General features: G+C 40.7%; 1 protein-coding gene across 2 annotated transcripts; it reads right to left on the reverse strand.

The window, feature by feature from the left end:
- Positions 1-1982: 1982 nt before the first annotated feature.
- On the reverse strand, positions 1983-25322 carry LOC138945645 (importin subunit alpha-4-like). 2 transcript variants are annotated; one of them, XM_070317127.1, is made up of 14 exons: positions 25173-25322; positions 22046-22090; positions 21371-21534; positions 20889-20984; positions 19504-19589; positions 18138-18224; positions 17473-17687; positions 16206-16337; positions 9074-9202; positions 7940-8044; positions 7324-7395; positions 6449-6611; positions 5267-5358; positions 1983-3876 (listed from the first exon to the last, which is right to left on the reverse strand). In XM_070317127.1, the coding sequence occupies exons 1-14, from the start codon at positions 25236-25238 to the stop codon at positions 3784-3786; spliced, it is 1545 nt and encodes a 514-aa protein (XP_070173228.1). In that variant the 5' UTR covers positions 25239-25322; the 3' UTR covers positions 1983-3783. The 2 variants fall into 2 exon arrangements, with proteins under 2 accessions (XP_070173228.1, XP_070173227.1); XM_070317126.1 differs by having other exon boundaries at positions 7321-7395.
- Between the last annotated feature and the right edge of the window lie 126 nt (positions 25323-25448).

The following is a 25448-nucleotide window of genomic DNA, read 5'->3' on the forward strand; positions in this document are numbered from 1 at the left end:
CTTGTTTTTCTGATAACGTTCGTAAAAGGCTACAGATGTAAATACTTTGATGTAAAGAATAATCCTACAAAGTTTCAATCACATCCGATGAACTTTGTCAAAGATATAAAATGTCTAATTTTTCCTTTGACGCTGACCTGTGACCTTGAAAAAGGTCAAAGGTCAACGAAACCATCGTTAAAGTGTAGAGGTCATTGGAGGTCACGACTAAACAAAATATGAGCCCGATCGCTTTGATAGTTTCCGAGAAAAGATATAAAATGTCTAATTTTTCCTTTGACGCTGACCTGTGACCTTGAAAAAGGTCAAAGGTCAACGAAACCATCGTTAAAGTGTAGAGGTCATTGGAGGTCACGACTAAACAAAATATGAGCCCGATCGCTTTGATAGTTTCCGAGAAAAGTCCAACGTTAAGGTGGTGTCTACGGACGGCCGGCCGGACGGACGGACGGCCGGCCGGCCGGACAGACTAACACTGACCGATTACATAGAGTCACTTTTTCTCAAGTGACTCAAAAATAACCACCATGTTTGTAAATTGTGGGCGTATGTGAGTTGTTCTTTGCTACTGGTCACAAGTGGGGGTCAGCTCACACGGACGCATTGTTCAATACAGTCTAGGGGAGAAACTGGTCACAAAGCACCCAGTACATGCCAGAGAGATAGGAGAATCGGCACAATCAAAGAAAATACCAAAATCATTCAATAGATCTGGAAATATTAAGATGTACTGTGAAAATGCTAGCAAAAATGGCGTCCAAAAACGGGAACGCACACTTGGTGCGTCTTTGAAGACTTACCTCCCGTTCTGTGTTGTTGATAATAGTCGTGTTTGTGCTGTTTTTGTTGAAATAGTATCTAATAAAACTGATGCAGTTCTTGAAATGTTGCAAATTATTGTTGTCTTTGTGAAATGCGAGATTGTTCTGAGGCGTAATCTGCATACGGCTGATGTCACACATAGGGTACCCCACTTCGATCAGCGTATCACTCCAAATGAGCTTCATAGCAGAAAAGCAAATACACTACCAAAACACTGCATAACAGATCTACAAGTCTGAGCCAGAATCATTGAAATTTACTTTCTGTATAAAATATTGCAATCAAATTTGTTCACGCCGTCACACAAATAACGCAGGTTACCCTCGCCTTCGATTCAAAGTAACTCCAATCTGACTGAATTACCATCGAAACGCAGATGACGAACTGATTCACCACACATTTGTGGTATTTTACACACAAATTTCAACTGTGTTGTTTCGCGATAAACAGCCATAAACAAACAGAAGGAATAACGCAGGTGACCAAGAGATTGTTTCCGATACCTGTCTGATTAAAATCATCGTTTTTTTCACGAATGACGGCTCTTTGGCAGATCTGGTGAGTTGGAAACTGTCTATGAATGTTTCATTTAATGTCAAATGCGTACATTCTTGTCGATATTGTTACCTTTGGGCTCATAAATGAAGTCAATGGTCGTGTTTTTCTAAAGTGACTTTTGTCAGCATAGAACTTACTGTGCTTTGATCATTGACTGAGAAGAATCTTCCGATGACACTAGTTCATTTCACTACGCGACTGCAGATCTGCAAGGAAACTTATGGCAGGGGAAATAAGCTTAACTGAAGACGAATAAGCGGAGTAACTGTTCTTCAACGGATTGCTCTTACACTGATCTAGATATTTAGATCTTGTCGTCTGCTAGTCTGCTAGTAAGTAGTCTTCGGTCGTGTGAAAGTCACATCTATTTCGACTGTGTGCATCGATCCGTGTAGTGAAATGTTGATCTTTGATGATTTGGCAACATAACTTCGCCACAAGTGCTTCGAGTGTATCTTTTGAAAACGTCTTTTAACAAGACCATGTTTCGACAGCCCAGACGGGGAGGATCCTCGATAGCTCACAGGGTATATGTTTTTCGCCGTTTTTTTTAAAAAATCCTTTCAAATTTGCTATCCAAAAGTACCCTTGACACGACTCGAGTGGCAAAGAAAATTCTCTGCAATTCCTGTCTCAGTCCGTGCAGCCGTTTTGGGTCCTATCGTCATCATACAAACATACACACAGACACACAAAAACCAGCTTTAAAAGTTAGATTATGTAAGAACCATGTGAAGCAGTGGTTTTTTCTTATGTACATCAGATACTACAGTATTTCATTTTCATTTTCATTTCATTTTCATTTTTTCATTTTCATTACTTTATTGTCCCATTGCTGGGAAATTCGGGTCGCTTCCTCCCAGTGGAAAGCTAGCAGCAACGGAGTCGCACTACCCAGGTGTCTGCGTGTTTAGGTGTATTCAGCCACCTGCACTTATGGCAGAATGACCAAGGTCTTTTACGTGCCATTGTGATGACACGGGGGTGGGACATGGCTTCCGTCTCTGGGTCTGCACATAAAGTTGACCCGTGTCCGATCACAAGCTATATTTCAAAAACAAAACTAGAGATTTGAATTTTGACCACTTTTCCCCCTTTCTGTCACCAGTACTGAAGAACAACTCATATAAGTTATAACTGATTTTCATTAATAGATTATTTACTTCCATTTAGATTATTTGCTTCCAACTATAGATATTTACTATGTGAAAAAATTATTACATACACAGACAAAGAATAAGAGAAAGACAATGGTAGAGGTTTATAGCTTAATTTCTCTGCTCGTTTACAATTAAATTCCAGAAATAGTTCATGCATTACCACTGACAAAAGCTCACAATTTCCACCTGTTGTCCATGCCCTAAAATATGCCAGAGTTTGGATTTGGAGGAGAAGACAGGCAGTTTCTTACTTAGAAAAAATAGAAACAATCAATACAGTAGACAATTTCAGTTAGCCAAAGCAGGAATAATTTGGCACCTCTTCTGACAGTTTCCATGGACGTTGCACTGGCAATAGTCTGTCTCACTAAATCAAAACAAAACATAAAAAGAAAGAAAAAATTAAACAAGCCCAAAGAAACTGCTGTCTTTACAGAAACTGAGGTCTTGAAGGTCCTGCCCACTTCCTCTCTTCTTCTTCTTCTTCAGCGTTCGACGATGGCTGTGTCTAGATTACTTACTCTCTTTAAAAAAAAAATTTAAAAAAAAAAAGTACTGACAACCACACGTGACATGAAGTCTCAATTGAAATCACACATGACATAGTCACAATGTCCCGGTCCTCCCCCCGTGTTTGCGGTCTCCAGACTAAATTAGCAGCTACAAGCGTCGTCAGTCAGTGGCCATGATGAAAGTGATTAGACATCCGCAGGCGCAGGCTCAAGGTCACAACTGCCGTCGACTGGCCGCCAGTCAGCAAAAACACCACAACAACCATCACCACATCTGCTGTTTTTTTGTTTTGTGTTTCTCTCCTCAATAATAATAAAAACGTGTCTGTTCCGTCCTTGAGTCGCACTTTCCTTCTTAAGTCACCTCCACCTGCTTACTCCTTTCCGTATGGGAAATATACAGAAACAGTTGCCGTATCAGTGTCAAGAACTCAAGGACATTTGCAGTGCAGTCAATGTGGAAGCCGGGTGGGTGTGTTTACGAACCAGGAAGCCGAAGAGTCGAGGCGTCCTCCAACGAGCCTGAACCTCTGAATGCAGGATGAATCGGTCGGCCAGTCCTTCTGCAGGGGCAGAAGTCTGGCGGGGCGTGGGACACACGATCAAAAAACGGCACGAGGCGAGAGTGTGTCGCCTCCAGGCAAAAGCGGTCATAATCGCCTGTGGCCGTTCCCCTCGTGCCGGGCTTATTTACACACAGCATGTTGATGTTATTATGGCTGGGGCCTGCATCAAAACTTGAAGCCTTCTGACGGGATCTGCGTCTGTGGGTCAAACTGGTAGCCTTCCGTCCCCGTCTGTGGCAACAGGCCCTCCTCCTCGGGCTGAAAAACACAAAACATGGAGGTGAAGCATCTGAATGTTTAAAGTTTATTTTTCTGTTGGCATCAGTCTCAAAAGCATATACTGTCAATGCTGAAAATTCTGTTCACATGCATGTACATCCAAGTTCAAACTACATAACAGACACAGACTGAGGAAAAACAGTAACATCTCCACTTTTGGGGGGGGGCGAGTCATATTCATTTATTCACCTAACGATAAACTGATTTATTTCATTCTTAAGGCTGGAGTATACTATGGAGGCACAATTTCAAAGTGATTAGGTAGTTTTAAAAGTTACCTTTTCTGTTAGTTCAATGTTTGCTTTATCAGAAAAAAACAAAATGAAAAGTGCTTGTCGCGCACAATTTTAAGATAATGACTGAAGTTTGAGCATAGGTATCAGATTTTTTCAGGCAAACACTACTGAAGAAATTGTAATATTGTATTGTGAAAATGTAAACAAAATAATCAGATGATCACAAACTGAAGAAGAGAAATAGGGAAGCAAAATAGAACATCAAACATAGTAATTTTACTGGTGAATTCGAAAACAACACCTTTTGTATCCATTTTTGAAGCTCACTTTGAAGCATGGAACACAGACAAACATAGATTAAAAGTGTTAAAGTGATTACAGTGTTCAGAAATAGTGTTAGACACCAAGTTGAGTTATCCCTCTTCACCAATTTTAAAAGAAATACACCTCTTTTAGCGCAAAATCTTGAACTGTGATGCTTTTACTACCCCCACCCCCTACCCATTTTTCAGAAAAGAGAGCATATTATCTTCCAAATAGAAAAGCAAGGTAGTCAGATGATCAAAAACGTAAGAAGAGAAAGAGGGAAGCAAAATAGAACATCCAACATAGTGATTTTACTGGTGAATTCAGAAATAACACCTATAAACCCATTTATGAAGAAAAAATAAAAATGTACCGACCATGGTAAGACGCGAACCGGCGACCTCACGGTCTCTAGCGCACTTCACTAACGACTGAGCTAAGAAGACAAGCTGACTGTTGTGTGAAAAGTCTATTTTGTTGTATACTCTATCCCGTAAATGCAGGTTTTAGCTATTGTTTTAAATTGAACTAATAAAAAATGTCAGTATTTTACAACTTCTGGCGTTTCCGAATGTTTATTTCATTATTTTGCATATGGATATGGCTCATGCGTGGATTACCTGTTACGACACACAAAGCGTTCTATATCCTATAAGGGCGGCTACCCCCAACGTTGTCGCAGAAGTATCCTTAAGAATCTTGGTAATACGGCCCACACACCATGGTCATAGGTAAAGCCAGCAAAAGTACTGACATGGATATCAACCTGTGGATCATCAATGAAAAGCAAAACCCTGCTGAATGGCACTGAGAGAATAATTGCTTACCTCATCAGAGAAATAATGATCAATAATGTCATAGGCCAGTTTGTAGATTTCTTCGTTTTCGTGAGTCTGCAGACTCTCAATCTTGTCAAGACCTGAAAATCACGCAAAACATTTAGAATCATCTCTGACAAATAAAAATACCAAAACATACAGTTCTCACATGTGAACGAAGAATACGAAACAAATAACAGTGACATTTCAACCCGAGGGTTCTGCTCTCTTCTCTAAGATTCTCACATCCACCAATTCGACCACGCATACAATGTTCACATCAAACACCCAAAACCTCCTAGTATTCTATCTTTCGGGTTAACTTACTCATCTCTATCGCAACTTCTGGCAAAATTCTTGGTAAACCTCACTTTGCTGTCACTTCCTTATTAAACAAATCCATACACTACCACACTGTTGAACTCATACCAGACTCATGCACGTCCATAACACTTACTTTTTACATACAGATTTTGTGCTTCTTACGGAAGCTCTAGCAGCCAGATTGTAAATTCAGATACTATATAGATGAATGCAAAAGCAAAAGGGCAATAACCCAATTTAGCCCCGCATTAGGTTCACCCATCTTACTGAATGAATCTCAAAAGGTCGTTCTTCATTCAGTATGTGACATCACTTCCATCGGGTTAATTTGGGACTATGCCAGCAAAAGCGATCCTCATTGCAGCTACTGATGGATATTTCACACTCAGCCATAAAAGTTTATCACAGAACCATGGGTTGAAAATGGCATGGGAGCATCATGGGACCAAACTTTAAATTTTTCACAAGAACCACCAAGGATGTCTTGCCCCCAATCCTCAATTTACAGCAACACAAGTACACTGAGCACAAAAAGTTAAGGATATTTTATCAGTGGTATAGTCCAGATGTAAAACGGCAGGTTTGGGGTCAGACACCTATGTGTATTTGAAGATCTGCCTTTCGTCTGCTCAAAACTGTATTTCTTTTTGAGGGTACTTGTAGGAGTAGTCAAGGACCTTTGACGTCATACCCAAATATTGCTGATATCCAAGAAACACATTTTTGAGCAGAACAAATCTACAAAGACTGATCCTCAAATACACTAACGTTGGACAAAAAAAACTGCTGTTTAACATCTGGGCTATACAACTGAAAAATATCCCAACATTTTATGGTCAGTGTACGAAGACAGGAAGCTTCACCCACCTCCGCACTCTTCAATCATCTGGCAGATGGTCTCGATGTCGTCGCCGGCCATCTTGAGGATGTTGTGGATGCCGTCCAGCACCACGTTGACCACCTGTGTGTCCTTGACCCCCAGCAGGTTGCAGAAGGGGCTGATGACACCCTGGGCCACCACATAGGCCACCTGGAACATGACACGCTGACTTTAGTACACGCCCATAGAGAGGGTGGAAAAGTCCTTGTAGTTGTAGCCAATGAAAATACCAGGCATGATTCAAAATTGTTAAAAAAAATTTTTTAAAAAGGCCTGCACATTTTTGTGAAAACAATTATACAAATTTGTGAAATCTGCTGATCTCAAGAATAATCTCTGGAGCTGTAAAAAGGTTTTTTTTAAACGCCAATCGGCAAATAATGATCATGCCTGACTACACATTATTACTGGAGAGAATGTGTTGGAGACTCAAGAAGAAAACAGGGTACAGTGGAACCCCCCTTTTAAGACTCCCCAATTTAAGACTCCCTCTCTTTTAAGACCTTGTTTTCTCAGACTTTCTGTTCATAACCTCAGTAAAAGTACCCCCATTTTAAGACTCCCTCCTTTTTAAGACCTGATTTTCTCAGATTTTTGAAGGTCTTAAAAGGGGGGTTCCACTGTAGCCGTGATAAGTTAAAGCCAGTAGACTGCAGCAGCCAAGGCACTTTTCACTTGCCAAACCTCATCAAATGATAACTTCACTGGTGAGCAACGTAAAAAATAAAGTTGGATACATACTTTAAAAGCAGCTTCAGAGACTATGAAAGGAAGCTTATGTGAATGCGATGCTTTTTACAAATTGTAACGTGCACCTAACTTAATGAAACAAGACTAAAAATGAGGTTAAAGATCTTACAACCTGCTCCTTTTTGCCACTGATGGTTAGGTTGCTGATGGCCCAGGCAGCTTCCTTCTGCGTTTGGAAATCTCCCTGCAAATGTCAAGTATATATTCATTATTATTTGCTAACTACACCTTAGACATAATACAGAATATTTTATTGCCAAGAGTGCCTAGAAATAATTCTTCATGGAAACGAACCTCTTACACCATGAATTAATACAGATTTTGCAAGTGATTTTTTGTTTGTCTGGTATATACGGATATATATTCAATGCTTTGTCTTTCCCCTTCCGCCTCCACTTCTGTCTACATTTAAACACAACATAATTACCTACACACAATCTACACATTTCAAGTCGGATCTATTTTGAAAATTGAACCCTGAAAGCTCACCAAAAAGTGCTTACAAAATCTGTATCCTACATGAACCCAACACAACACAAACACTGTGAGATCAAGCATTCAACAGCAATCTCCCTATGAAGCCCTGTGTTAGGTACTTTGTCACACTGAATCTACCTCAATGAATCTGAAAATGTTCACTTTTCTTTCATATTGTGACATCACTTCCCAGGGTCTAATCCTGAAGACGGCCCATTCAACAGACACAAGAAAAAGAGATGTGTACTCACTCCATGCAAGTGGTGGATGATGAGAGGTATGAGCTCAGCGTCTATGACAGCTTGCACCTGCTGCTGGTTACCCGCCGTAATGTTGGACAAAAACCACACAGCTTCCTGCAATTCATCAGCACACCATGTACATTACGGTACTACAACAGGGTTAAAACGCACTCATCCATCATTACTTTCACCATAAACACACAACCAATAAAACATCCCAAACAAAATAAAATATCTCGACTACAAAATGTCACAGGAATTCCCTGAAGCTTTTGAATTTTATACAAATCATAAAATTTGAATCTATGACTACATGTACCACAAGATTAAAACACTAACCCATACTTACCTTAATCAACACAAATTAAATCATCTCAAACAAATCTAACAGGACTATAAATACAGGCCATACAATTTCAGTCATCCTGATTTTAATGCACTAATCCTCTCATTTACACCATCACATTTCTTTTTCCCCTAAAAGCATCCTCAAAATATTTTGTATTTTGTGTGATCAGACCAGCAAGGGGGCAACCATCAAAAGCAAAAAAGGTTTGCCCGCCCCGTCAAGACGCAGGTATCGACAGCAACAGGACACGGGCCATTTTGCTGTCATCACGGACGCCAAAGCGTAGCATCTCAGATGCACTCCATCGACCTCACAGACAATGTCTCAGGCCCGTGTCCAGTGCTTTAAAGGCCATTCACACGCCACTCACTCTCACTTTCGTCCTTCACCCACTCTCATCCCCGCCCATTCACTCAACCTGGTCTTGAGTGTCATCATGTCTTCCTTATCCCTCTCTCCAGACTTTTCCTCAACCAAACACTTTCTAATTCTAGGCTTCCAATTGCCGTTAAAAAAACACGCCTTCACATCAGGTGTTGATAGACTTAATAGTGTCCAAGAAAATCCAACGTTAAAGTTTTCCGGACGGATGGACGGACGCCGGGACGGACGGACGACTCGGGTGAGTACATAGACTCACTTTTGCTTCGCATGTGAGTCAAAAATTGCGCTTTAAGACACGCTTAAAATAAGATTGATAATGTAACAATACAATAAAAACAATGCACGAAAGTGTGGCTCCACCCCTCTTTTTCAGACCCTTGTTATTTTACAGACAATGTACCTCAACCAACCTTGTTAATTTTTTCTTTGGGATGTGTCAGCAGAGCACGGAAGTGATTGAGAGCACCACAGTTGAGCACTACCTGTGTTTGCTCGTCAGTTCCCGTCACGATGTTACCCACCGCTCTCAATGCCGCCGTCTAAAAAAAACATGCAATCCAAATTAGTTGCAAAAAGATAACATTGAAATCAGATCACAACAGGGAGTAAGTACCAAGCAATCCAAAGCTTTTGCAAGAAGATCAATCTTCTGAAGTAAGATTCCTACATGATATTTTGATGCATATCATACTTCAAAGGCACAGTAAGCCTCCCGTAAACCATCACAGATACTGTCAGGCTTTTACACACAGTACAAACACCCTTCCATTTGAACACTCACCAAACGGGAACATCCTAGGTGCCCTCCGTAAAGAGCGAGCAATTTTCAAAGTATTTATTTTTGGGTTGTTTATCTTTCCCCTGAGTCATCGTGAACCCGTGTGATCAAGTTTCCCTTTTTCACAATGTAGTCGTCAGTTAGTAATTTGAATGCGACTCGCTGTGAGCTTATCTGCAATAGCACGTTATTAAGTACCTCTAACTATGCACGAAACAAACGGCTGTGGTTCACAAGAACTCCAGCGATGGTTTTTGACCGTTCAGAGGAACTGGCGATAGGTATAAACCGTCGTCTGCTACGAGAACCACGACCTTGCGTGACCCTGCTTCCCGGCTTTTCTTTTTTCAAACTTTCAAAACTTCGAATTGTACTGATCTTGTCTTGATGAAAAAATAATTCTTATATGATTTAAGAATGTTTGTGTAACAAGCTGTCAATTTATTATTTAGATTTTAAAAGTTAGGTCTAGCGCCAAAACGCACCATGGTCCGATTGTCTCTGACACTCTCTCCGCAAAATTAATTCTTTGAAAATTGCTCGCTCTTTACGTAGGGCACCTGGGATGTTCCCGTTTGGTGAGCGTTCAAATGGAAGGGCGTTTGTACTGTGTGTAAAAGCCTGACAGTATCTGTGATGGTTAACGGGAGGTTTACTGTGCCTTTAAGCCGGATGATTCTAACATTCCACATAAATATCAATACGAGCTAGCAAATAATCCCCCCCCCCCCCCCCCCCCCCCCCAAATCAATATATGCACACAAATTATACGCACAACCCCCACCCCGAGTCAATAAAAGCAAACATAATACCCCCCCCCCCCCCCCTTCAATACCAGCAAACAAATAATACCCCAAAACCAAACCCTGCTGTCAATGCACAAAAAGAGAGAAAACAAGAAGGGCAAAGCCCATACAACTCACATGCTTGACCTTGACCATTACATGACCTTGACCTTCAGGGTCAAGGTCAAATAACTAAACCTAGCAATGACATCATACACTAAGAACTGCTTTACACATTTTTCCTACCAAAATACATGTGACCTTGACCCAAGGTCAAGGTCATCCAAGGTCATGCAACACAAAGCTGTTAATTCAAGACATAGGAAGTACAATGGTGCTTATTGGCTCTTTCTACCATGAGATATGGTCACTTTTAGTGGTTCACTACCTTATTTTGGTCACATTTCATAAGGGTCAAAGTGACCTTGACCTTGATCATATGTGACCAAATGTGTCTAATGATGAAAGCATAACATGTGCCCCACATAATTTTTAAGTTTGAAACAGTTATCTTCCATAGTTCAGGGTCAAGGTCACTTCAAAATATGTATACAATCCAACTTTGAAGAGCTCCTGTGACCTTGACCTTGAAGCAAGGTAAACCAAACTCGTATCAAAAGATGGGGCTTACTTTGCCCTATATATCATATATAGGTGAGGTATTCAATCTCAAAAACTTCAGAGAAAATGGGAAAAATAGCTGTTTTTTAGGCAACATTTATGGCCCCTACAACCTTGACCTTGAAGCAAGGTCAAGATGCTATGTATGTTTTTGGGGGCCTTGTCATCATACACCATCTTGCCAAATTTGGTACTGATAGACTGAATAGTGTCCAAGAAATATCCAACGTTAAAGTTTTCCGTCCGGACGGACGACTCGGGTGAGTACATAGACTCACTTTTGCTTCGCATGTGAGTCAAAAAAGCATGTATCCTTTACAGTGCACAATACTGGAATCCTTATTGATTAAAGACCCCCCCCCATTATTCACTCCCTTACTCCGTCACGGCGGAGGGCTGACCGTGCACCCAAAAGCGGACTCAACCAAATGGGTATTTTTTGAAAGCTTGGGGCCTGCCGAACATAAAAATCGATGTTAACAAGAAATATTCAAGGGCGCACTTTCTCTTTTCAGTCAAAATTCAACTATACCCTGAAGAGTGATGCACGAGCATTTCAGACGCTTGCCTCTGAAAAAAGAAGTTCTCAGCTAATTTACGAACTCAAACTGGTACGTTTTACATATAAATGTGTTAGTTGGTATCTTTTGATTATCACAAAACAATTTGCGACTGCTTTGGCCGAGGATGCTGGTGACAGTATCATTATTATGAACCCTACCCTAAATCCAGGAAAGACGTCGTCCAAAATGTAGGTAAGTTTTGATTAAAAATAAATTCACACAAGACTAGTATTGTTGTTTGGCTTCAATGGATATATTTTCGTCAAGTATGATGTCTTTACATAATATCTGTAAAATATGAATGGATTTGAACCATATACTATGTCACTATGACCTTCCAATCTTCCTAACCCCCAGCCCAGTAAAGCGTGCGAGACGTTTCCTGAAAAAATGTCGCTTTGTGGTGCGAGTTCAGTGTGACATGATTAGTTTCCAGAACCCCATTTCTGACTTTCAAAGTTTATCTACATACATTTAGCAATGCACGAGCAAAATATGACAACTTAATGGTGCCTTTTGGTTTAATGCTATGGTAAAATTGCTAGAGATAGTGTTTACAGCTTGAAACAAAACATAACAGATGGGAATAGTCTTCCTCAATCTGGTTCAGAGCATAATGTATTTCTATTTTCAGAGGTAGCATTATTTCTGATAAGAGCTAGAGCCAATATAATGATGCTGAATATTTGAAAAATGAACTTTGTGACTCATCTGAGTAGCAGAAGAGCCTTCGTGATCGTCAGCGTAAGGCTGGCTGTCTTCAAGGCAATTCCTAGATGAACAACTTAACACTGCGTTCGATTATTCGCCCGTTTCTTAAGCTAGAGCTTTGAAACTTTACACGCGTCTAGGGCTACATGAACGCTTTACAATACATACAATATAGTTGACTCTCGCGTTATTTAAAGGTCACAACAAGGTCATTACCAGGCAAAAACGAGGGAAAACCGACGGAAAGTAACATTTTCTGCAACTGTTTGTTAGAAAAAGCTTTCAAATTCAATTATTTTTTGGGGATTAACGCATCTCTAGACATGACAATCATCCGATTATCAGACATCAATTGTGGAGGTCACGACAAGGTCATTACCAGGCAAAAACGAGGGAAAACCGAGGGAAAATACCATTTTACAACCAGGTCATTACCAGATAGAACCGAGAGGAAACCGAGAAAAAATACCATTTTCTATAACTTTTTTGTAAGTAAGAGCTTATAAACTCCATCTTCTTCTGGGATTAGCGCTGATTTCAATGACCCTGAAGTCCGAGGAAAGTTTTCTTGGCCCATGCCTAGTTTGAAGGTCATGACAAGGTCAAGTTTACACGTTTTCTATTTGTGTTCGGCTATTTTCTAAGCTAAAGCTGTTGAGGCAGATTCATGACATCTTCCTTCGCCCACAGGGGCTCTAGGGGGGTGGGCGGGGCTGGATGTAATAGGGGTAGAAGAGAAGGGGAGAGAGAAGAAAAAGTCAATGTTAAGGTGTTCATCTACCGATAGGCTTGCGGTCTGCAAGCCTGACTCTGAGGATCACACCGGCTGTCCTGGCACTCGGACGAGTCATAAAGTTGATATATTTTCCGTCGTTTTACCCAGTAATGACCTTGTTGTGTGACCTTTAAATATTACGAGAGTCAACAATATTTGTTTCATGTCTTATAATGCCCTAGACGTGTGTAAAATCCCATCCTTGTCATGACCTTCAAACATTGCATGGGTCAAGAAAACTTTCCAAAGACTTCAGGGTCATTGAAATCAGCGCTAATCCTAGAAGAAGATGGAGTTTATAAGCTCTTACTTACAAAAAAGTTGCAGAAAGTGGTATTTTCCCTCGGTTTTTCCATCGGTTTTATCTGGTAATGACCTTGTTGTGACCTTGAAAATTGAGGACTGTTAATTAGATGATTGTCATGTCTAGAGATGCGCCAATACCAGAAGAAGATGGAGTTTGAAAGCATTTACTTACACACAAGTTGCAGAAAATGGTATTTTCCCTCGGTTTTCCCCGGTAATGACCTTGTCATGACCTCCACAATTCATGACTGTTAATCAGATGATTGTCATGTCTAGAGATGCGCTAATCCCAGGAAACAATTGAATTTGAAAGTTCATTCTTACAAACAGTTGCAGAAAATGGTACTTTCCCTCTGTTTTTCTTCGGTTTTACCTGGTGATGACCTTGTTGTGTGACCTTTAAATATTACGAGAGTCAACAATATTTGCGTTATGTCTCATAAATCCTAAGACGTGTGTTAAGTTGTAATTAAGCTTTAGCTTCGAAAATAGCTGACGTCCAGAAAGTATTTTATTTGACCGTAAAAGATATTCCCAAATAGAAAACGTGTAAATTTGACCTTGTCATGACCTTCAAAGTAGGCATGGGTCAAGAAAACTTTCCTCGGACTTCAGGGTCATTGAAATCAGCGCTAATCCCAGAAGAAGATGGAGTTTATAAGCTCTTACTTACAAAAAAGTTATAGAAAATGGTATTTTCCCTCGGTTTTCTCTCGGTTCTATCTGGTAATGACCTTGTTGTGACCTTGAAAATTGAGGACTGTTAATCAGATGATTGTCATGCCTAGAGATGCGCCAATACCAGAAGAAGATGGAGTTTGAAAGCTTTTACTTACACACAAGTTGCAGAAAATGGTATTTTCCCTCGGGTTTCCCTCGTTTTTACCTGGTAATGACCTTGTTGTGACCTCCACAATTGATGTCTGATAATCGGATGATTGTCATGTCTAGAGATGCGTTAATCCCAGGAAACAATTGAATTTGAAATCTTTTTCTTGCAAACAGTTGCAGAAAATGTTACTTTCCGTCGGTTTTCCCTCGTTTTTGCCTGGTAATGACCTTGTTGTGACCTTTAAATAACGCGAGAGTCAACTATATTTTACGTATTGTAAAGCGTACATGTAGCCCTAGACGCGTGTAAAGTCTCAAAGCTCTAGCTTAAGAAACGGGCGAATAATCGAACGCAGTGTTAAGTTGTTCATCTAGGAATTGCCTTGAAGACAGCCAGCCTTACGCTGACGATCACGAAGGCTCTCTTGCTACTCAGATGAGTCAGAAAGTTCATTTTTCAAATATTCAGCATCATTATATTGGCTCTAGCTCTTATCAGAAATAATGCTACCTCTGAAAATAGAAATACATTATGCTCTGAACCAGATTGAGGAAGACTATTCCCATCTGTTATGTTTTGTTTCAAGCTGTAAACACTATCACTAGCAATTTTACCATAGCATTAAACCAAAAGGCACCATTAAGTTGTCATATTTTGCTCGTGCATTGCTAAATGTATGTAGATAAACTTTGAAAGTCAGAAATGGGGTTCTGGAAACTAATCATGTCACACTGAACTCGCACCACAAAGCGACATTTTTTCAGGAAACGTCTCGCACGCTTTACTGGGCTGGGGGTTAGGAAGATTGGAAGGTCATAGTGACATAGTATATGGTTCAAATCCATTCATATTTTACAGATATTATGTAAAGACATCATACTTGACGAAAATATATCCATTGAAGCCAAACAACAATACTAGTCTTGTGTGAATTTATTTTTAATCAAAACTTACCTACATTTTGGACGACGTCTTTCCTGGATTTAGGGTAGGGTTCATAATAATGATACTGTCACCAGCATCCTCGGCCAAAGCAGTCGCAAATTGTTTTGTGATAATCAAAAGATACCAACTAACACATTTATATGTAAAACGTACCAGTTTGAGTTCGTAAATTAGCTGAGAACTTCTTTTTTCAGAGGCAAGCGTCTGAAATGCTCGTGCATCACTCTTCAGGGTATAGTTGAATTTTGACTGAAAAGAGAAAGTGCGCCCTTGAATATTTCTTGTTAACATCGATTTTTATGTTCGGCAGGCCCCAAGCTTTCAAAAAATACCCATTTGGTTGAGTCCGCTTTTGGGTGCACGGTCAGCCCTCCGCCGTGACGGAGTACCTCCTTTTATGACCTTCCTTTCTTTTTTGAATAACCTCTGTAGATTTGAAGAAACGATTCCCTCAGAATTGTGAAGGTCTTTAAAGGCGGGTTCCACTGGTTTTGGCTCACGTAAGTGTAGCCTATGCGATGCTAACTTTTGTCTGTCTGTGCGTGCGTGCGTATGTATGTCTGTGGTAGAAACTTTAACATTTGACTGAACACCGAAATATTATTTAAGCAACAGCTTCAAAGTATTGAAGCAATGATCAACATTTCGTCGGCACGTATGTAGTTAAAGTGTGTATCCAAAGAAAACGGGTGGTGGGGGGTTTTGGGGGGGTAAAAACAGCTGACTGGTTTGTGTCGTGTGTGGTATGTAGACCAGGTCAGGGGTCAAGGTTAGGTCAGATCGCGTGAAGGATTGTGGTATAGATACAGTTATCACCGAGCTGCAGTTCGCCGATTCGGAGAAGACGATTTTACATTGTTCGGTTTCGTAGCTCCAGAAAAATAGATAAAGAAGATACCAAAGGAGATTTCCTACAGGTTAATCTGCCCAGCGTGTTTCCAGTGTCTGCGCAAGGAAGCGCAGCGCTGTCGAAAGCGCAGTGTCGATCTGGCCATCTCAGGCAGTCGTGTCCCCGTAAGAAGGCTACAGACAGACAAATCTAGATCAAGTGTCTCGCACTCTTGCACCGTGTCACCTATGCTTATTGTGTGTGTGTATGTGTGACGGAGTGATTGAGTTTGTGTTACTGTTTGTTGATTTCTTACGTGAGCCTTGAAGGCTTCGCCTCTTGTTACCAATGAACTAAAATTAACTAAATAAATACAACTTCAGGACGGAAGACCAACCTGCACTTTGACATCCTGGTGACTAAGAAGGGGAACGAGGAAAGGAACCACACCGGACTCAATGACCATCTGTATCTGATCGTTACCGCCGTCCGTCAGGTACGACAAAGCCCACACCGTGTCCACCAAAATCTGCACACACAGAAAACACCGCAAGGTTCAACATAATATTTGTTTGTTTGTTTGCTTAACGCCCAGCCGACCACGAAGGGCCATATCAGGGCGGTGCTGCTTTGACATTTAACGTGCGCCACACACAAGACGGAAGTCGCAGCACAGGCTTCATGTCTCACCCAGTCACATTATTCTGACACCGGACCAACCAGTCCTAGCACTAACCCCATAATGCCAGACGCCAGGCGGAGCAGCCACTAGATTGCCAATTTTAAAGTCTTAGGTATGACCCGGCCGGGGTTCGAACCCACGACCTCCCGATCACGGGGCGGACGCTTTACCACTAGGCCAACCGTGCCGGTCTCAACATAATATGAAAATATCACTAACAGCAACATATTTTAACATTCAAGTTTGAGGATGAAAGTCGATTGTTCATTTCAATGCTTGTTATTCTCTCAGGTGCCAGGAGACTGGTTCCACATAACTCTCACTTACTCTATTACACATGTCGTATGCATGTAGAGCGCTTACTTCCCTTGGTTTATCAGATTGTAAAATTTCATTTAGGCCAACAACAAAAAATAGTCTGTTTACGGTAGCCCGACCGACACTATTTTTTTCACACGACCCTAGACCTTTTTTTGGCATTTGGGAAAAAAAGAAAAAATAACGTAAAAATATGGTTTTTTGGAGAAAAAAAAAAATGAAAAAAAAATCCCGACTTACCGACCCTATTTTTTTGTGTGCTTTATTATTCAAACAGGACCAAAAGCTAACACCTTGTCTGGTACACATCCTTGCACACAAAATGAAATGGTAAATCAAGGCAGATTTTCACTTCACTACCCCACCTCATCACACCTAAACACGCACACACCTGGGTAGCGCAACTCACTTGCTTCTAGTTAGCTTTCCACTGGGAAGAAGCGACCAGAATTTCCCAGCAATGGGATAATAAAGTAATGAAAATGAAATTAAATAAACACGTGACAGACATCATCACAAGATCAAACATTTCAGCCTTGATATAAAACTATACAGTGAACAGTTGAATCTAAGCATTAAAAAAAAAAGCGACAGTTTGAACATCAAAGTTGTCATATTTTATATATCACAAGCCACCAGCTAGACGAGACCGCCTCCAACTTACATTGACGTCTGTGTGGTGAATGAGCTGACACAAGGCGGGCAGGATCTCCTGGATGGTCTCGACGGGCGGGGCGGGCTCCTTGTTGCGACACAGGTTGACCACCACCCAGGCCACGTTGCGCAGGAAGGGCAGGGGAATGTTGGGGTTGATGAAGTTCAGCAGGTGCTGCACCGCACCCAGGCTGATCACGTAGTCCCGGCAGTTAGGGCCGTCACCTGAACATCAACATCTTCAAGTCCAACAAAGATGGAAGTCACATCATGATACAACAACCTCCACAATTAGCCCTCATATACTGAGGGAAGTTTCAGATTCACCGAGTGTGACGGTAAACCTTAAACGGGCCTAAATTAAGGTATTTCTCATGATTTTTTTGATTTTGTTAAACATTTTTTAATCACGTTTTATCTTTAAATACAACACAGCATTCAGATATCAGCAGGTCTTCTCATGATACAATACAATAAAAATGTTACCTCATATCATACCCATACCAATCAAACTCTCTTTCAACAAGCAAAGTTTCATCAAAAATCATGAACTAGGCATAGCAGCACATTTTCTTCACAGCACTTATCAACACAAGATTTCATGAAAGGATCAGAACCAGTGTAATAACAAGGTTTTTGCATACAAAAGCAAGCATGTGTCCATGTTACACTCACCGATGATGTTGCCAAGGGCCCAGACAGCCTGCTCACAGACGTTTTGATGCGGGGACTGGAGTAACCGGAGAAAATAAGGCACAGCCTCTGCAAACAACAGCATACAAAATCAGACTATATGGCTTATCTTCTCCGCAATTATCATAAATGCAGATTGCTCCTAAAGGAGGACTTAATTATGTCCCAGAAAGAACCTGTCCTGCAGAAACTAACGAGGGCAAAGGAAAGGCCTCGTCAAGTCAAGAGCAGGAGATGCCCAGGAGGTAAAAAATTAATGAACACGTCATCAGACCTCCAAAGAGCTGAGCTGTTGGCAAAACTTCGCATAGGCGACAGGAACACCACCAGAAAGAGAAGAACCCTAGGCTCTGGACTACTGAACACCACTAGAAAGAGAAGAATCCCAGGCTCTGGACTACTGAACACCTGAAAAGAAACAGAGGGAGGACTGAACGCCACCCCCCCTTGTGTTCAATAGGCCACCACTCATAGGACTGTCCTATGAAAGTAGCAACACCTCTTGTGAGCGTCAATTAAGAGAAGCCTCTTTCACCTATAGTGTAAAGAGATAGGAACATGAGCTTTTGGTTCTTAGTTCCAATTGACTGAGCGCAAGCTAAAAAGGATTTAAAACTCTAACCAGACAGTTAGAAAATCCAAATCGCTCGGAGCGAGAATCCTCTCGAGAGGAGGGATATAAACACCAGAGGAGATTGACCAGGTTTCTGAATCCAGGAAATCTAGCCGAAAAGCCGTGAAAAACCGGAACTATATGTTCAACGGCTACCACTTCAATAAAAGGGGCAGATCTCACCAAAAGAAAGGCGAACAGGTAAGGCCCCCAAGAACCAGCTAGTCCAAAAGACAGGCCGGTAAGAGAAGGCCGCGAGAGTAGAAATCCAAACACCTCCGACCGTGAGTAGTCGAAAGTCGAGAATGATTATTCCGGATGCCGGCGCTCACGTGGTGCGCGGTGGGTTATGGGTAACCAGGTGGGACAGGTCATAGCAACGGCTATGGCGTCTGTTTTTAGCTTGGTTACCACCCTTGCAAGGGCAGCGAGATTGAAGTCAATGCATTTATGAGAATTGCGGTAAGAATATGTAATTTAATGTGGAGCTCAAAATATCACAGCCTCATCAAACAACAGCGTACAAACTCTGTCTATATCATATGACTTACCTGTTCTAATTCAACATTAGAGCGCTTCTCTTGCTTTTTCTCTCCCTTTCCCTTCAACAGTTTTCTGTGCGGCAGGCACTTATGTGTGTGTGCAAAACATTTTCACGAAATGCAATCATCATCATTTAACTACATTGCAATACAATCATGTTTCTTTCAAAAAATAATTTTTAAAAGATCATACCCGCATTGACAACAGCTTGCGTTTGAGCAGAAGTACCGGACGCAATGTTCGTTAGTGCCCAGGCAGCCTCAAACTGTAATGACGGGCTGAAAGGAAATATGAAAGAAAGATCAGTAACTTCTCTGCAGTCCAAGGAAGTCATGACTAAGGTGAAGTAACAGATATAATGATAAAATCTCAGAAGTATGTCCAGACCTGGGAACCCCTGTTTTGCACTTGGAGTATTCTCAAACAAACTTGGTATATTTTCTGAAAAAATTAGCGTACACCACAAGAGGGTTTCATTTACTAGTGCGCCTTGCGCCATTGGCACATATCTCAAAATGTCCCATTGGAATGTCCTTCAGTGCGTCAAAGGGTGCACTGAGATTACGTACCACTGCGCCACACCATGCACCCCTTTTCATGGGAGTAAAGTGTTCGAAAAGACCTAAGGCCAAAAAAAAATAGGTGTGGTTAAGGTAACATAGCCAAAAAAAATAGGGTAGAAAGGTAGGCAATCACTTTTTTTTTTAAACTTTTTTTCTAATGTGTACAAATTAAACCTACTTGACAGGGAAATAAGTGTGCGACTCGAGCGCTGTCGCTTTCATTGCGTTTTCTGCACTCGGTTGTTTTTTTTTTTGACAAATGTAATAAAAAGTTATAGGGTCGGCCCCTAAAAATAGGGTAGGTCGGGTTACCGTAACCACACCTATTTTTTTTTAGGCCTAAGCAAAAACGGGCGCCAAGCCGAGCAATTTGCGAGTTTGTGAAATGCGCTGTGATTGGCTTTTAAAATGTAATTCATTATTATTTAACCAATCCTGCGAACTATCTGTACGTGACCAATCTGTGCTTGCGCGTTTACCTCTGTGAAAACTGTCAACACAAGCTATATCGATCGAAACACAGACCCACGTAAAAAAGCAATGTCCCATTAGAATTTGGTTGAGGTGGACAAATGTCCCATTGTCTTTTTCTTTCCAGCTAAACCCTGCCACAAGGCATTTAAACATCCATTATTTAAATATGCTTCACACCGTTAATAAAGTTGCACCGTTAATAAAGTTTACCTGTACATTTAAAACAAATGCTTCTTTCAATGTTTATTGACAAAAACTTTTATTTTGTGTCAAAATAAATCGGCTTCGGGATGCTCTTGTAAAGAAAAGTAGTCTAGCAATTTTTCTCGTCGTATTTTTTTTCCACTGTCCAAACTAATTGTATTCTAGACAATCATACAAAATACGGCAAAATCGTGTGGGTTCCCCAGTCTGTAGGTCACATGCTCAGTCATTTGAAGGAGAACTAAGAAAATACACAGGCACTGAACTTTCTGATTTTTATAAACAAAGGTAATTAAAACATAACAACTAGCATCAGCAAACCATGAAAATACTTACCAGTCGTCTCTAGCTAGACATTTAACGAGGATAGGTAGAATTCCTGATGAAATCAAATCATCTATTGGTGGATTCCTATCACTAGACAGTAGTTTCCTGCAAAGAAAAGACACAGAATGACATAAGACTATAAAATCCATCTGTGATCTTTGGCTCTGGCCAATATTCAGAACCAAAAGTAAGGTACAAAAAATCTATGAACAGTACAACCTACTTAGTAATAATAAGAACAAAATGCCTTGCACCAGCAGATACTGACACAAACATGCTCTTTTTTTAAGTGAACAGTTATCCATGATACAAACAAAACTAAAGAATCATGAATACAAAACTCTTAAAAGCTGTCTGCCACTGACTAAACCTCAACACTCACAGTCACACCATTACTCAAAGTCTATCATTATCAGTATCATCAACAAAAAATTAACAAAGTTATTAATGTGAATCAAACCAGTCCCAAATTCAGCATGGATTCTGCATACCTAGCGGCCTGCACCGCAGTAAGTTGGACAGCAGGCTCGGAACTGGAGGCATTCAACACGATGGTTTGCAAGGACTGGCTAGTGGGCTTTTCACTGTCATCAGAGTCTGTACTGTCCTGTGTCGGCACGTTCCTTCGTTTCAAAATGTGCTGATCCCGCTTGTTCTGAGGAAAATTAAGAGTTTGTTATACATTTGAGGAAAAAAAGAGTTTGTTATACATTTGAGGAAAACAAGAGTTATACATTTGAAGAAAACAAAGTGTTTGTTATACATTTGAGGAAAACAAAGAGTTTGTCATACATTTGAGGGAAACAAAGAGTTATACATTTGAAGAAAACAAAGTGTTTGTTATACATTTGAGGAAAACAAAGAGTTTGTCATACATTTGAGGGAAACAAAGAGTTTGTTATACATTCTAAATCCATGTAGCATCATAATCATATAGGTGGACATCATCAATGTCCATCACTGCATTCATCCCTGACATTTTCCAAAACTCACACAATTCCTGCTACAGTACATATTTTGAAATGTTGGAAATCTTATTTTTACAGTTTACTTCAACTCACACCACAATCACCATTTGTAAATTGTATGCCACACATAAAAAAGACAGGACTGGTGACATTGACAGTCCACATTACATTTACAAAGCAAAAGAAATCCAAACTGACCTTCCTCAACTCAACCGTCACCTCTGTTCTCCGTCTTCGCATTTCCTGCATACACACAAAAAGGAAAACAGCGTGGATTAGTACATTTTTGGTTTTGCTCAAAAACAGAACAACATTTAACCTAGTCCTGGAATTAAACCTAAAAGACTGGGCCAAACAGATTTGTTGGTAACACTAACAGCCATTTTTAATTCAGTATTGCGGTTGCGTAGAAGTTCTATGATAATGACAAGCTTCAAACTATCAAACAATACTTAGACTAAGAGACAGGAAAGAGCGGATGGCAAAATGGAGAGGGGCATGGAATATGGGACTACCAGTAACATCGACAGACAAACTTTTGCTTTGTTTCGCTAATATTTACTCACTGATCAAGAAAGGCGAGACTGACACTGACAGTCAGGTCACATAGGGAATGAACGATCAAAACATCTACTAAACAGTAATCAGGGATGGCCAAAACCACAGCCTGGTCACCAGGGGCGAGTAAAAAGTCCACCCGGCTAGTAGAAACCGCCTGGCTAGTGAAAATTGTGGTCAAATGCAAAGCAACTTTTGTAGTTTTGGTTTTGCAATAAGTCATTTGTGTTTCATGTTTAAAGCCATATAAACTTCTGTCGTCTGGAAAAACGCCGCCATGTTCTACTTCCAGTGACACGAGAATGAGGCTTCCATCTCAGGCGCGCTTTCGACGTCTTATTCGAGCTGTTTCTCCATTTACGACTGATTCCAATCACGCATTTTCTATCATCAGGTGAACCCGAGTAAAAAGTAAAAAATATCTTGAAGTTGAAGACTGATTCTGAAAAAAGGACAAAAGCAAACAGCACAAGAAAGAAACAAGTCGCATAATGATAAGGCGAAAATACAACATTTAGTCTGAAAGTAGCTGTCGAACTCACAGAATGAAACGGAACGCAATGCAACGCAGCAAGACCGTATACTCGTAGCATCGTCAGTCCACCGCTCATTGCAAAGGCAGTGAAATTGACAAGAAGAGCGGGGTAGTAGTTGCGCTGAGAAGGATAGCACGCTTTTCTGTACCTCTCTTCGTTTTAACTTTCTCTATATGTTTTTGGAATCAGGAACCGACAAGGAATAAGATGAAAGTGTTTTTAAATTGATTTCGAAAATTTAATTTTGATCATAATTTTTATATTTGTAATTTTCAGAGCTTGTTTTTAATCCAAATATAACATATTTATATGTTTTTGGAATCAGGAAATAATGGAGAATAAGATGAACGTAAATTTGGATCCCCCCTCTATGTTAAAACATTTAGTCAAAACTTGACTAAATGTAAAAAGATCTACCATTCAAAGAACATTGGTGAGTGATTGCCGAGAGTGGAGAGGAGCGTTAGAGTTGGATGGGAAGACGAAGGTGTGGTTTTTTTCTTCAAAATTCTTAAGATCATAGCAACAGAAAAAACAATGCAATTTGGTTTGGAACAACATTGCTTAAGTTGGAATGGTCCCCCGTTTCTTTAAGGCGAGAATTAGCAAGTGAAGCGAGTTGGACAAGGAAGTACAGTTTCTTGGGCAATTCTCGCTGTGTGGAACACTAGGATTTGGCAAGCGGACGCAAAGTAGCTGCCAATCCGATTGGCTGTCCATGGCTGTTTACCGACCAGTGCAGACGATCTTTTCGGCATCAACCAATGGTGTTTAATTCTTGCGTAGCTAGCCATCAAAACGTTTCATACACACTCTCGCCTCCTAGTCCTGGCTCTGTGACCGGCTAGCCCCGAGCAAGTCTCGCCTTAAAGAAACATATGCCCGAGAGGTCAAGTCGCGCGAAACAAAGATTGCTCATTGCAACTTGTGTCAGTGAAGATTAGTGCTTAAAAGTTCAAAGCCAGACAAGACGCCAGCTGAGCACAGTCCAGTTGTCCATCGTACATACCACCGCTATTTAGTGTATAATTATAAATATCAATCTGACAATCATTCAATGATTCATACTAACAGTAACAGTGACACAGTTTCATTGTTTGTCTGGTATTTACCCGGCTTGTAGAATTACAGGCAGGCTTGTGACTTTCTTTGAGGTACTTGCCCGGTTGACGAGTTACATGTTTGAGATTTCACCATCCCTAAAGTGTGAATCTAACTCTGAAAGTCTTTTATTATGCCATATGATATAATGACATTGATATATTTTTATTTGTTTGTTTGTTTGTTTGTTTGCTTAACGCCCAGCCGACCACGAAGGGCCATATCAGGGCGGTGCTGCTTTGACATAAAACGTGCGCCACACACAAGACAGAAGTCGCAGCACAGGCTTCATGTCTCACCCAGTCACATTATTCTGACACCGGACCAACCAGTCCTAGCACTAACCCCATAGCCAGATGCCAGGCGGAGCAGCCACTAGATTGCCAATTTTAAAGTCTTAGGTATGACCCGGCCGGGGTTCGAACCCACGACCTCCCGATCACGGGGCGGACGCCTTACCACTAGGCCAACAGTGCCGGTATATTTTTATTACCATTATCAGTTCCACAGTGCATAGACCCAACATCCCAATCTGCCTCCATGGGAACAAAAACTAAGACTATGATGTTTTACATTGCTACTGCCTGACAGTGACACTGTTGATGTTTTACATTGCCACTGCCAGACACTGAGACAAGTCCTGCAGACAAAGGGCAGATTCTATTCCGAATTTCCATCATCCTGACCTCATGATTCAAGCAAGAACAAAAGCTAGACCAAAGTTCAATGAACGTGCAAATCTGATGTATACAGGCTTCTAAACGAATATTGTGAATATTTTGAGTGATAAATGGAGTCTACAAATGGATTCTGTGCATAACCTTTCACAGGAAATTACGTACTAACTAAAAATGACGACTACCAACCAGTCAAGTGACATTTGATTGCTACTGAACGACTTAGGTTGGACAAAAGAATCTTATGAAAGCGATGGAATCTTTCTTCTCACTTAATAATTGCATGTTAATTGAAAAGTCTTGTCATCTGTATAAATGTTAGTCACTCCTTTTGACTCATAAAATTTCACGTAAAGACCACATGGTTTGGTAATGTCAAGGATGTGGGGCCCAAATTATCACGCCTTGATTCCTCGACATTTGAATACTAAAATTGGGTTCTTTTAGGCTTACCTCGGCATCTTTTCCTTTGTTTTTGAAAAGATGATTCCTTGACTTTGCAAGTGGATCCGTTGCCATCTTTGTAATAGGTCCACAACTGGCAAAATTACGTGGAATTTCCTATCACTCAGCGTGTTTCACCTCAGTTAATATGCCGGGGCCTTTACTGTTCATGTTGACCGAATTTTTAACCAAACAAGTTTTTCATTGGTCAAAGGAAAAGGCGCATTATATCTTGTAATCTGTATTTATCCAAAAGTACAAACAGTTAATCAAACAAAACAAGCA

The sequence above is a fragment of the Littorina saxatilis genome, linkage group LG13 (genome assembly GCF_037325665.1).
Source record: "Littorina saxatilis isolate snail1 linkage group LG13, US_GU_Lsax_2.0, whole genome shotgun sequence".
Taxonomy (NCBI): Eukaryota; Metazoa; Mollusca; class Gastropoda; order Littorinimorpha; family Littorinidae; genus Littorina; species Littorina saxatilis.